The sequence below is a fragment of the Lissotriton helveticus genome, chromosome 7 (assembly GCF_964261635.1).
Source record: "Lissotriton helveticus chromosome 7, aLisHel1.1, whole genome shotgun sequence".
In the NCBI taxonomy this organism is placed as follows: Eukaryota; Metazoa; Chordata; class Amphibia; order Caudata; family Salamandridae; genus Lissotriton; species Lissotriton helveticus.
In genome coordinates, this window is record NC_136068.1 from 1,706,726,538 (window position 1) to 1,706,740,638 (window position 14,101).

General features: G+C 48.7%; 1 protein-coding gene across 1 annotated transcript in view; it reads right to left on the bottom strand.

Annotated features, from left to right (window-relative positions):
• LOC144769652 (IgGFc-binding protein-like) overlaps nucleotides 1–14,101 on the bottom strand; it is a 620,904-nt gene that overhangs the window by 169,232 nt on the left and 437,571 nt on the right. The window contains exon 15 of the mRNA XM_078653827.1: nucleotides 5,348–5,943. Coding sequence (XP_078509953.1) covers nucleotides 5,348–5,943 — 596 coding nt within the window. The remainder of the gene's footprint in view (nucleotides 1–5,347; nucleotides 5,944–14,101) is intronic.

The following is a 14,101-nucleotide window of genomic DNA, read 5'->3' on the forward strand; positions in this document are numbered from 1 at the left end:
ATTCCCCCAACTCATCAGACGGGTATGGTTCTAGACTATGGCGCACGACGCACAGTCCCATAATAGAGTCAGACTCCCTTACGGACACTGGCCTCCCTTTCTAGGGGGATTTGCTGGATCCTGATCATCTCTTGCACCCGAGGTCCGCGGACTGGTGCCCCATTCCCAAGGTGGCAGCCTACATGGCTAGTCATTTGAGGTAGCCCCTACACAAGGAAGTGAGGGGATGTCTTAAAGCAGAGTGCCATGGTCCTCCTTGGAGGGTAAAGTGGCTACCACACAGGTGTTAGACCCCAAAATTGCCTCTTTCCTCACCTGGTTTGTCCGCAACTCCAAGATGGGCATCAACCGGTCCTGGCAAGCTCCTAGACATCACAGATCCGTTAGCGAAAATCATGGACATGGCAGAGGACGCCAAGGCCTCCGGTTGCATCATATCCCTGGAAAGCGTAGATCACTACTCATTAAGATCAACCCCAAGTTGGGGGAGCTCTCCACATCAGAGGCATGGAAATTCGTCAATGCTTTTAATTCCCTTGATAAAGCACAATCCTCAGTAACGAGCATGTTTACACCCTGTGTTTTTGCTGCAGCTGGAGAGGTAGGGGACACTCATCCGGCCGTCCTTTTCAGGGAGCATCATGAGTTGGCGACTCAAGACGCGGCCAATGGCCGGATCCCGACAAGTTTGGTAACTTTTACCAGATGAAGTCCTACCCTGGTAGCCGTGGAGGCAGAGGTGGCTAAGGACATAGCGCTGGGCGGAATTTGCATAGTCATGCTACGCAAAGCTCCATGAAACTGTAAAAAATCTCCACGAGCATGCAAAAGGTCCACTAACACGAGAACACAAGAAATGACTTGTTCTGCCCATTCGCAATGCTTCTTTCCTGTTCGCGAACGCTGTTTGCGTGCTCAGGGAGAAATATCTTGCGAACACGCATTTTGAAATCAGGAACAAGCAAAAAGTACCGCAAATCCATGGTTAGCGGAATTTTGGGCGATTCTGCGTTCTCTGCGGAATGCAAAATTACCCAAATTCCACAAATTCCGCGAGCAGAACGGAATTTACTGCCCAGGCCTACTGAAGAGGCAACGGTAGCAACAACCAAGGTGAGAGTTTAGGGCCCAACAGACTTTCATTTCTGGGGCGGCTGGCCCTTTTTCAATCAATTTGGGAAAAGCTATCCTCAGATGCTTGGATATTCCAAACGGTGGGAGGTTTCCACATCGAGTTTTATGGGACTCCAATCCAACCCCTTCAGCCTACTCCTTTGATCTTTCCACCCGAATAAAGGCACTGGTGAATCAGGAGATAGTCAGCCTGTTACAGAAAGGAGCAATAGTGAGATCGACGATGCACATTCGCTGGTTCATCAGCAACTTCTTCCTAGTCGAGAAGAGGGATTGCGGGCAGCGCACAGTCATCAATCTGCAAGAATTTAATTCCTGACTATTCTACCATCATTTCAAGATGGGGGTGTCCATCTCTAGCGAGACCTTCTTCAGGTGTCTGATTGGATGGTCCACCTGGACCTGAGAGACGCCTATCTAACGGTACCGATTTGTCCCCCACACAGGCGCTTCTCACAATTCCTGTGTGACTCACAAGTCTCCGAATTCACCGTCCTCCCATTTGGTCTGAAGAGGCTGGTTGTCGAGCATTTACGGGCATGAGGGATAAGATTCATTTTCTACGTCGATGATATCCTGCTCAAGGGCCAATGCCTGTTACGCCTATCCACACACTTGCAAAAGGCAGTAGACCTACTAGAATCTTTAGGGTTCATGGCAAATGGGGGAAATCTGCCCTGATCCTTTCTCAGTCAATGGAGTTCCTGGGCTTCTTGATAAACTCAACGGAAGCGACTCAATTTACCCTCTCGGACGTTACCCAAATTCCCACACGAGCTTCGGAGAACCATTTCCAAATCACATGTGTCACTCCGCCATTTGGTGCGGATAGTGGAGCTCATCTTATCATTCATCCAGGTGATTTTTCTGGGTCCTCTTCATTACAGGACCCTACAGCATTTGAAAATCGAACACTTCCGGAAAGGCCTCCCCTATGCCCAAGTGGTTCCACTATCTGTTGAGGCAAAGGAGGAAATAAACTGGTGGCTAGCCCACACAGATGCCTGGAATGGCAGGGCAATCTTCGTCTCCCAACCGAACCTCATAATAGAGTTACACCCCAGCGACTTTAGATGGGGTGCACGATGTGCGGAATTCACCACCGGCGGCAAATGGTCCTCCACCAAGCGATCTCTGCACATCACCTATCTGGAGCTGATGGCAGGCTCATTTTCTATCCGCTGTTGGACCAAGGAGAAGGTGAAATGTTCAGTACTCTTCAAGATAGACAATGTTGTGGCAGTACGATTTGTCAAGCACCTAGGAGGGACAAGGTCGAAGACCTTGTAGGATCTCGCAGACCCTATGGGAATATTGTTTGGCCAACCAGATTTCCCTTCCTGTGGAGTTCCAACCAGGTGGCGGACTGGCACTTGTGCCACTGGAGGGATGCCAGCCTTTGGAAATTGAATCCGCAGACCTTTCATCAACTCCAGACCAGATGGGGTCCTTTCTCCATGGAGTTCTTCGCATCATACCTGGACTTCCAGCTCGACAGGTACTGCAGCTGGAGGCCGGACCCCTTGCGACAGCCATGGACTCCTTCCTCCAAGATCAGAGCAAGGAACAACCCTATCCCTTACCCCTTTTGCCATGATAACCAAGTTAACGGCACTAGTGCGCAGACAGAGAGCGGACTTAGTGGTGATCACCCCCATTTGAAGATCTAGCCTAGTTTTCAGCAATGATGAAACTTTCCTGGGATTTTCCAAACCCTCTACCCCGGTTTCCCAGTCTCCTCCAAGATCCCCAGATCAATCCACACCCGCCGGTCCTAGAGGGATCTCTGCGCCTCATGGCCTGGAGGGTTACAAGCAACATTGGAAAGTCCCAGGCCTTTTCAGCACAGGCATCCTTATTCCTCGCTAAGGCCTAGACAGCCAATACGAGCAAACAATAATGATCTGCCTGCTCAAAATGGTTGGGTTGGTGTTTTCCAACAATAAATTGATCCCATGGGGGTGGACATTGTCCGCGTGATGAATTTTCTAGTGAGCCTGACTTTGCAAGGTTTTGTATACCGGCCTATCAATACTTTCAGATCAGCAATTTCTGCAGGACATTTGCTGGTGGATGGTCATCCAGTAGGCTAGCATCCGCTAGTTCGGAAGTTATTGAGGGGTGTCCGACTCCCAACTCCCCCTGTACCCAAGTACTCATCTCTATGGGACATTAACAAGGTCCTCTCCTGGCTTCAATCCTGGCCATCCAATAAATACCTATCCAGGAAACAGCTGTCAGACAGATTAGCGATGATACTGTGCTTATTATCATGTCCTCGAGTCTCGGATGTCTGGGCCCAGGATCTAACAGGTAGAGCCTTAACCCCAGAACAAAATGTAATTCTAGGATTGTTTCCTACCCATATTTGCGACAGAGTCAGAAGTTGTGCATTGTTCGCACCAATAAAGCATATGAAGCTATGACGGATAAACTTTGTCCACATGGGGTGAAGCAATTATTAATTGCCCTCACAAACCCCCACAAAGTGGTTTCATCCCTTACGATTGCCAGATGGGCAAAGTGGGTCATGCAAGAAGCAGGGATTGACACCTCCCTATTTGGAGTCCACACAGTAAGTGGTGCTATGGCATCCAAGGCCTTTTGTCTGGGAGCTCACCTTGAGGACATCCTCAACAAAGTGGACTAGTTGTGTGACTCCACCTTTAAGACCATTTACTTCAAACCAGTTCCCTCTCTGGCAAGCGTGGTGTGGATAAGCTTTGAACTAGCATAATCCTCACCTCTGTGTCCTGAAATTAGAATTAAAAGTTTCAATTCTATTTTTTCTGCAAATGTCTTCCCTCCCTATTATGGAACGTATGCTTAGGCTAGGAACGGTAATAAATGACATGTCACGAGGGAGTGGTTTGAATATGTTGTGAGGATATTATTCTGTCGAGTGGTATTTGGTTTATGCTGAATATAGTTCCAATACAATTGCAAGTGATATGCATTTATTTTTCCGTAGGAGCGGAACCAAACAAACAGGAACAAAGAGAATAGCAGATTACAGTCATCGCAGGATGAAAGAGGGGACTAGACTGGCTTCACAGGATGTTATACAGCAGACTGGAATATGATTGGATGGTCTTTTGTTGTTTTGACTTTCCTAGATATTCATGAGAAATGTAGTTTTTCATAAGTGTCATAGTTCTTGAAATGGCTGGGGACTTAACAAGTTATGAATAAACTAAAGAAAGCACAGCCTAATCCTTGCCTAAGTGTCCTTTATAGTATTGAAAATTTCCTTTACGATAGCTAGTACATTTTTCATTCTTCCTCGATATGCATCAGAAGATTATTACAATGTTCCGGGCCAATCACAGAAACACTCCGTAACATTGTGATTTACATTTTGTTCAGTGGACTGTAAGAAGCTAAACACCATCTGACCATAGGGACCTATCAAGCCCAAAGTATAACATATTTTGACTCTGAAACAAGGAAGTTGAGTAGCAAAGGCTTTTGATGCCAGATGGAGCTAACTTGCTTAGCTAAAGGGTAGACGAGCTGTGGATACCCTCCTCGGACGTCCCCTACCCTGTCGGTCTTTGGGCAGACTTCCCTTCGTCTCTCCTGCCGTCTTTTCCCTCATCCTCCCCCTCACACTTCCCCCTTTGCCCCTTCTCTCGACTTCTCTCACCTTTCTTTCCTTTTTCAATGTGTTGCTTATTTTTGACGTAATGTGTAATTGTTATCATTTGCTGTAACATTGGGTAACCGAATGTGAAGCGCTCTGACACCTACGGGTCTAGCCAGCGCTATATAAAGCTCATTAAATAAAAATAAAAAAAATAAATTTTGTAAACCATATATGAAGACAAGATCCATTTTGTGGGCTCCTAAAATGAAGTGCACTGCAGATTGTGATTATCCGTTAGTCGTGCTCTTTGGCCATCCAGAAGAAATTTCCAGAATTCAATTTACAATAAATTTCAAAAGTCTAGTTTAGAATGTTACAAAAATCTTGTGGCAATATGAACCATCATAAAGTATCTTTCAAAACTTGAACCAGCATCATTTGGATATTTTATCAGCTTGCCATCATCACACCCATCAAAGAAAAAGGTGGTGGATGGAGGCAAAATCCATAATTGTTTAGGGCCCCACCAACATTGATTTTGACCTGGAAACATTGAGTTACATAATTTGAGAGTAATTGGCTTGTATACAAGACAAATCTTCAAACTGAATCCTCTTATGTTCTTACCTTCACTTTCCCTCTTATTCCTCTCTCCAGAGTAATGTTGTAACTATCCACAGAAATCGTGACTGTATTGGCAACTGACACACTGGTTGTTCCATATCTTTCATTCTTCACTGTCACGTTAAAACTTGGCAGCTGTGGGATGTTGCTTTGGAGTTGCGCCAGTATGTAAGAGCAGGATCCCTGGAAGTCATACCTCCATCCATCAAACGTCAAGTAATGAGGATCTCCCGAAGCGATACACGTGCCTACTCCTGAAGGATAGCAACCAAGGACTCCGTTTTTCACTTGGCACACATTGTTGGCACCACACAAGTTTGTCTGACAATCCACAGCTCCATTCTCTACACAACGACAACGCATTTGACAGCTGTCACCCAGGTAGAAGTCCTGCCCTCGCGGGTAGTAGGTGGAGAGGAACACACAGCCACAATCTGCCATGGGCACACATGTTTCACTGCTCAAGAGAAATCCTCTGTCACAGAAACAACCTTCAGTACATGGGGCATCGCAGCCGGCCGGAGAGGAGAGGCCAGAGCAGGTCACCGGACACCCACTCCCACACAGCTCATAGTGGGAATTTGGGGGGCATGCTGGTTCTGAAACAGATAAACAGAAATAATGTCATGTGTCTCAACCCTTCCTTTACATCCGACAAGAGATATTAAAATCTGTGGGCTCGATTCACAAAGGTAAACTGAGACAAAAGTCTAACTTTACAACTTTTAGTATTCACAAAGGGCATTTGGGAGTAGTAAAGTTATACTTTTGTCTCAGTTTCGGTCTCATTTAAACTTAAGACCAAAACTTAAGTTTAACTGAGATAAAAGTTTAAGTTTACAACTTTCGGTATTGACACAGGGCATTTATGAGTAGTAAAGTTAGACCTTTGTCTCAGTTTTGGTCTCAGTTAAACTTAACTTTAACTGAGACAAAAGTCTAACTTTACTACTCGTAAATGTCCTTTGTGAATACCAAAAGTCGTAAAGTTAGACTTTCGTCTCACTTTACCTTTGTGAATCAGGCTCTGTACTCTTACCTGAAATGTCATGTGAAGTCTTTTAGTTGTACCTCACTTTTGCTATATACCCGGTACACCATGAAAACCATTGAAAGATGCAGCTTAGTTATTGGTTCTGGGTTCCTCTGGTTCCTGGTGAACCTACAGGTCCTATACATCCCCACAACCAGAAGGGCTTAGCGGAGGTAATGTATATTGCTTTCGAAAATCTGTCATACTTAGAAGAAGTTACATGTGAAAAAGTTGGCACAAATGGCTTTATTTTCAACTCCTTTTCAATTTTTCTTATTTTCAACTGTTAGTTTCTATTAAAGAAATGTTGAAGGATTTACACAATTGACCCCTTGATGAATTTAGTTTTGTCTGCTTTTCAAAAATGTATAGCTTTCTGGGATCCATTATTGCTTTCACAGCCATTTCTACCACTAGCTGGAAGGAGGTTGAAAGCACAAACAGTAGCAAAAATAGGCTATGTCCCAGTAAAATGCCAAAACTGTGAAAATATTTTTGTTTTCTGAAAAAAGTCTACCTGTCTCTGAAAACTGGGAAGATGGTGATTTCAGCACCACAAACCCTTTGCTGAAAAAACAGACGCTTTCTTCTGCAGCACTCTTTCCCCAATTTTCCCCCCAAAAACAAAATGTATCTGACTATGTTGGCTAATTACAGGGTCCCCTCCAGGGGAATCCACAATCCCTGGGTACCATTGGAATCCTCATGATGTTGGAAGAAAGAGCATACATTTGGCATGGATGCCTTATGTGGACAAAAAGTTACATGGTGCCTAATTGTGAACTACCCCGAATAGCCGAAAAAAGGCTTAGCACAGTGGGGGAAAGGCCTAGCAGCAAAAGGGTTAAAAGGTAGGACATGTACTGGTGTGCTTTTCAATTTCTGATAGTGAAAAACTGCTATTTTCATTTTTGACTATTGCAAGGACTATCTCTCCCAAAGGTTATCATTGGAGATGCCATGAAACCTCTTACAAGTGTAACTGTCAATTGGGACGAGATGGAGATTTGGCTTAGCGGTCCTTGAACTCACAATTAAAAAAAAAGTTGGGCTGTTTGTTCATTCACTATAGACAGTCACACAAAGGGATCTGAGGTGTGCCCTGTATATCCTGATGGCCCATACCAGGATGATGGGTCTTCCTGAGCTAGAGTGGTGGGTGGAGCTGTCCCTGACACCTGAATAGGGCTATGCCGGCCCTCAAACAAAACTGTCACCACCCTCCTGTAGTGTTTCTAGAGCCAGGTCAGGGACATGCAGTGTCTCATTTACTACAAAGATTTTCCTTTGAAGTTTGCCTACTTCAAGGGCAGAAACTGGTAAAAGTACTGGAGCTGTGACACTATAACTTCAGTACACATCTGGACTAAGTGGAGATTCTGCCAAAGCGAAGAGCTTGAGAAGCTGCAGGAGAGGAACTGCCACTCTGCTTATTGCTGTGTTGTGATGGCCTAATGCTTGTTGCTTCTGTATTGGGCAGTGAAAGGACTGGACTATGTTTTCTGTGTCCTGCTTGCTAATGGTCTTTAAGGGCATGTTTGTGCTTGCCTCCTGTTAAGAAGTCTCGAGGGACATCAAATACTTCATATGCAGCCCCTACACTCCTCTGCTGGGAGGTCTGACCTGCCAAATGGTGCCAATTTCAGTTCTGCACCCTTTGAGGTGGCTTTGCGTCAAAGAAGAGAAGAAAATACATGTAACGACCTTCACTGTGTGTTTTACCCATCGCTGTCTTGCCGTGTGGTTGAAAATCCAATGCATTGCCGCGGCAGAAGAATCAACACATTGCCGCTGGCCGCGCGACACGGAGGGGAGCTAAGCGAAGACAGCATCTTAGTCCCACATTCCGCGCGCACGCCAGCACTGATCTGCCCCTTTCCATGCTCGGCCTATGGACGCAGGCCTCAGGTGTGAGGGGCGGCCCCGAAGGAGTTCAAAACCAGCGCGGCAGCGAGGCTCGGCCTTTCCTGCCGTCGCTCCGGGCTGCTCTGCGCTGTCAATTTAAAGTCAATTTCCGGAAATAATAACAAATCCAGGCCCCGTATCAGCGGCTGGTCGCGTCCAGTGAAACGGGTGTAGAACGGGTCGGGTTGTGAATGCGAAAGCGGGGGCGCGGGTTCGGGCATAGTTGTTATGGGCGGCCAAAGCGCGTCGTGAAGCATGGTAATTGGCAATTGTCACGAGTACCCGCCATTGCCGACCACGAGGCAGGTCAAGTGGCAGTGTGCATTTAAGGCTTGATTTGTAGCGCGCAAAACGGGACAATTTACCAGGCGACTGCAGACATATTATGTCAAGTACTGGCAGAATATGCTTGCAAAGCTGCCATGTTCTCGTGGGAATACAGCGGCACTTGTGGGAAAAAATAGAAATAACAAGCATTGGCCTGGGGAGACAGCTTTTCCATATATGGTCTAATGTGTGGAAACCTCTAAGGTTTTGAACCGCTTTTGAAAGCGGAGGGATTGACTCGTGATCGTTTGGTTGGACGAACAATTTAAATTGCACCCTAGGCACATCATGTAAAACAGCGATCATCCTTTAGTCGAACGGGCACTGAAGTCGTTAGAGTGAGACGACGTGCCAGGCATAATTACAGCATGCCGTCCGGGCATCGACGAATAAGTTTAAACCCCTAAGCACATCTGCACAACAGTGATCAGCCATTAGTTGAACGTGCACTGAGGACGCTAGAGCGAGACGATGTGCCAGGCATAATCCAAGGCCACCGTTCGTGCCTCCTGCTGTTCATTTGTTCCAGTAACGGCGGAAGTAATTTTGTCCTGTAGTCTGGGTCACGAAGTCCCTACGATTTCCCGGTGAGGTCGGAATTGTCAGCGATTCATCCTTGGCAGTATTATCAGGCACGGAGGTAGGAAAATATAAATATGCACTGCCCTCACATTGAGCTCGCGCGGAATCCGCATCTCTCCCAACATGATTGACAGCTATTTTGGTTGCATTAAACACCGAGCAACAACAATAGGGTTGTAAAACAAGCTCTAGACCCACTGTGACATTCGAAGTGGAGTAGTGCTTTGTTACAGAACACAAAAGGGTCGAGAGGGGGTCCTTTTATCCCAGAAGGATTTAGCATGCCTGCTCAATCCCGTCTCAACAATGGGGGCTGGCACAACAGATCGTACAAAGCCAGAATAACTAGGCAATCAAAAAGAGAACAAATAGGCAAGGGAAGGCAGAAGAATAACTGCAATTCTGGGCTTCTATTTGCTTTCATTGACGCTCCACCCTGAACTCCTCGCATTGTGTTTGTGCACTGCATTGCAAATGGCGAAACACCTTCAATGGAATTAGATGCCCATGAGGATGGCGCTTCCTTCCAATTAATTTGCTAGGTAACTGTGAACAAGGGTAGATGTAAATGTATTGCAACAAGGAGACGTGTTTAAAATACTGTAATTAGGGTTTGAATATACAAGAAGTACGGAGCGACATTTAGGTGCAGAATAACTCGTGCAATGTAGCATGCGGTAACACGTTCAGTGGCCACAGCATTGCAATGCAACAGGCCTCGCATTAAGAAAGTATGAGCCATGGGGAGGGTAATGACACAAATTTATGATGTGGTGGTTTCTTTCTGATAAGAGCGGATTTAATAGCTGTGAGGCCCTCGGGATGATGGGTGTTACAGGGCCAGTAGGTACCGGAGGTCACACTAAGGTTGGTTAGTACATAGGTGCACATGCCGACGGATAACAGTGTTTTGTTCTTTCAGATACCTCAAGTAGCAGCCATTAAGGGGGAAAGGACGGGCAGCGGATGAATTTTAAGGAGTAGCAGGTAATGCACGTATTGCGTACGTCGGGAGAGTGGGTTTCGTGTGGCGTGCTGGACTGGCAAGGACTGGTTTGTCCACAGATAACACAGTGTTGTATTACAGATATCGTTCAGGACCGCGGGTTGGGACAGGCAGCGGCCGCCTTGAAGGAGCAGCAAATTGCGAAGGACCACGGGCAAGGATTGTCACCGGCTATCTTTGTGGGAACAGCAGGTAATACGGGGTGGCATAGGTCGGCGGGGAACGATGCGGCGTGTAACGCGGGTTCTTTTGCAGGTGTGCTGGCAGGGAATACGTCCGCGAAATGGGTGGTTAAATTCGTGTACTTTCTCATCCATAGGGACCCGGAAGGGCAGAAGCATTCACGATGAGTTCCCACGGTGCTGCGTTGCCACAGGAGGGGCTATGGGCAGAATTCTTGGCAATTGCGCAGGCTAAGGGGCCAGCTTGGGCTCAAGGCTTCATCGAAGGGCGCCGGCTCGAAGAGGCGGGTAGGCCTGTGACACCCGAGGACGCCCCTGGCACGTCAGGGGAGGCAACTCGACGGTCCACCCGCAAACGGAAGGGCACACGAAAGGAGCTCCCAGCCACCCCGACACGCGGTAGTAAGACGAACAAATCCGCTCCAGCCAGGCCGGCCGGGCCGCCAGTGGAGATTGCCGCCGCACCCACCGTGGTACATGAAACAGTTGCAGGAATGACGGACTTAGCCCAAATGGGTAAGACAATGGATGATATGTTGGGGTTGATGAATTTATTTCAGAAGCGTTTAGACACCATGGTGGCTGCACAGGAAGGGTCGGTCCCACGGCCCGTGCCTGCAACAAGGGATCCGGTGAGTCAGGTATGGGCCCAGTCGGGGCCGTCATCGTTAATGGGGCCGCCACCACCGGTCGGACCGTCAGCAGTGGCAACCCCAAACAGTGTCTATGTTTCCACCACACAGAGCGCTCCGCCAGCTGGGCAGCAGAGCACGGCAAATAATGTTTCCACAAATGTAGCCCCAATGCTCACGGTCACACCGCAGATTGTGAACACTTTTAATTCACAGAATGTATCAGCAGTCGCCCAGCTGACTGGGACTCCGGCAGTGCATCAGGGAATGGTCACCGGCCACTCAGCGGTTGCCCCGCAAATTGTCAACTCGCAGAATGCACAAGGCGTGTCAGCAGACGGCCACCAAAGCATAGCTCCCGTAAGTGTGGCTCACATAGTTCCCGTGAGCGCGCAGCCCATCAATCTCCCAGGTACTCCACAAGTCCCAAACCAGACCGCAGCTTCCAACACACAGGCAGCAGGGCTTGCACCGGCTGGGCAAGGGATAAGGAACGTTACAGGTGGTGCAGTGGCTGGGCACACTCCAGTCCCAGCAGTGGTAACACAGCCAGGGGCATCAGCGACGCAGGGCATCAAAACAGGAGGGGGATGCTCTTTGTCTAGGCAAGTTCCGCAAGCTGCAAAGGAAGGTATATGGAGAAGGGAATACATAGACATCCTGACATTATTAATGCATGACAGTGCGGGGGCGGACACTAGGAGGATGGGAAAGAAGGAGGAAGACAAAGTGCGCTTCCAGCGCTGGCCGGAAAAGACAATAGAAAACTGGACGGAGGCATTCAATATACTGGCGGCTATTGTGGTGCAGAAGGACCCTGCTCAGAGCGAGCCCCTCATGGAATATTCGAACTCCATCCAACAAGGTGCAAGGGAGTCCGGGGGGATGGGTTGGTTCACATACGACCAAGAGTTTAGAAAGTCCATGGCCAGTTGTCCCGAAATAGGGTGGGATCACACAAACATACAGCTATGGTTCAAGCACATGTGCAGAAATGGGAGCAACAGGAGGGATACACCCCAGAGAACACAGAGTGAGGGTACAGAGGCCAAAAGGTGGGAACCAGATCAAAGGTGGGAACAGTATCCCAGGCGATCCTTTCAACAGCCCTTTCGGGGGGGGCGGGGAAGGGGTCACGGAGCAGGTACAAGACGATTTAATTCAGAGACATGCAGGCTGTTTAACAACGGGGCATGTTCATGGGGGAGGGCCTGCAAATTCGCCCACGAATGTAGCAAGTGCGGTGCTCAACATGCGGCAATATCCTGCACCAACAGCCAACTCCCAACCACCACTTCAGCACAAGGGTCAGAGGGCGCACGGCAATAGGCCACAGGGAGGTCTGAGCGGACGGGTTGAACAGGACAACGAGACTTTTTGCATCCCCCCCCGGCAGCATATGGAACACGAAGCAGCCACCAGTGGCCACGGGACTACTTTAGACCAGGGCAAGGGTCTTCCGTTCTGCCACAAGCAAACCATTCACTCCAAAGGTCCATCTCCCATAGTGCTGCAGAACATTCTACCGTTGCTCAGGATCTACCCACTCGTTAAAGAGCGGGAGACACTGGTCGACGGATTCGTTGACGGCTTTAGGATCCCATACAAGGGCCCCCTGGGACCCAGGGATGCCCGGAACTTGAAGTCGGCAAGGGATCTGCACCAGGTAGTCAGTGTGAAGATCAAGAAGGAAGTTGACCTGGGGAGGGTGGCTGGACCGTTCCCTTCCCCCCCCCCTCCAGAATTTCTTAGTTTCCCCACTAGGCGTGGTCCCGAAAAAGATCCAAGGGGCTTTCAGACTCATTCACCACCTATCATATCCAGAAGGCAACTCAGTTAACCACTGGTTGGAGGAAGGGGCATGTTCGGTCTCATATTGCTCACTGGACATGGCCATTGATCTAATCAGGAGGACAGGCAAAGGAGCTTGGCTGGCCAAGGCAGACATCGAGTCAGCGTTCCGCCTCCTGCCCGTTCACCCTGACAGTCAGCACCTGCTGGGTTTCAAGTGGGAGGGGGCATTCTTTTTCGATCGCTGCATGCCTATGGGTTGTGCGGTCTCATGTGCCTACTTCGAGGCATTCAGCTCCTTCTTGCAGTGGGCCCTCACGAACAGACATGGCATTTCACAGGTAACTCACTATCTAGACGATTTCCTGTTCTTCGGCAGGGATGGTTCCAACGAATGCTCCGATGCATTGCGGGCTTTCGAAGCCTTGTCAGAGCATCTGGGGGTCCCCTTGGCACCGGGGAAGACGGAAGGGCCCTCACAAGTCCTCACATTCTTGGGCATAGAACTTGATACGGTGAAAGGTGAGTCCAGGCTTCCAACAGGAAAGGTACGCGAATTGCGAGGGGACATCAGCGCAATCATTGGTAAGGGCAGTGCCACGCTGGAAGTTGTACAGAGCCTGTTGGGGAAATTGAACTTTGCTGCAAGGGTCATTCCAGCGGGCAAGGTTTTTTCTCGCAGGTTGGCAAAGGCCACGGCGGGGGTGAAGAAGAAGCATCATCTAGTTCGCCTAGGACCAGGCCTGAGATCAGACTTGTGCATGTGGGACGAATTCCTAAAGAACTTCAACGGTACAGTAATATGGAGGGCCCCATGGGAGAGCAGCCAGGGCTTATGCCTTTTTTCAGATGCTTCTGGTAAGGTAGGCTTCGGGGTCATCTTCAGGGAAAAGTGGTGTGCGATGAAGTGGCCAAACGCTTGGCGCAAGAAGGGTGTGACGGCAAATATCACGGTACTGGAGCTGTTCCCCATTGTGGTGGCACTACACATCTGGCCAGTCGGTTTAGGCAACAAAAAAGTGGTGTTCTGGTCCGACAACCTAGCCGTGGTCCAGGCAATCAATGGGTCGACTGCTAACTGCCCGCTAGTTTTAAGCCTGCTGAGGGAACTGGTCAGGGCTGGGCTGCGTAACAACATTGAGTTCAGGGCTAGACATGTAGAGGGTGTCAAGAATGTGGCAGCTGACGCTCTCTCTCGCTTTCAGCTGTCACGATTCCGGGAAGCTTGGCCGCAGGCTGTGGAGGAAATGACACCGTTCCCGGCGGCGTTATGGCGACTACTTCGGTGGGGGAGCGGCT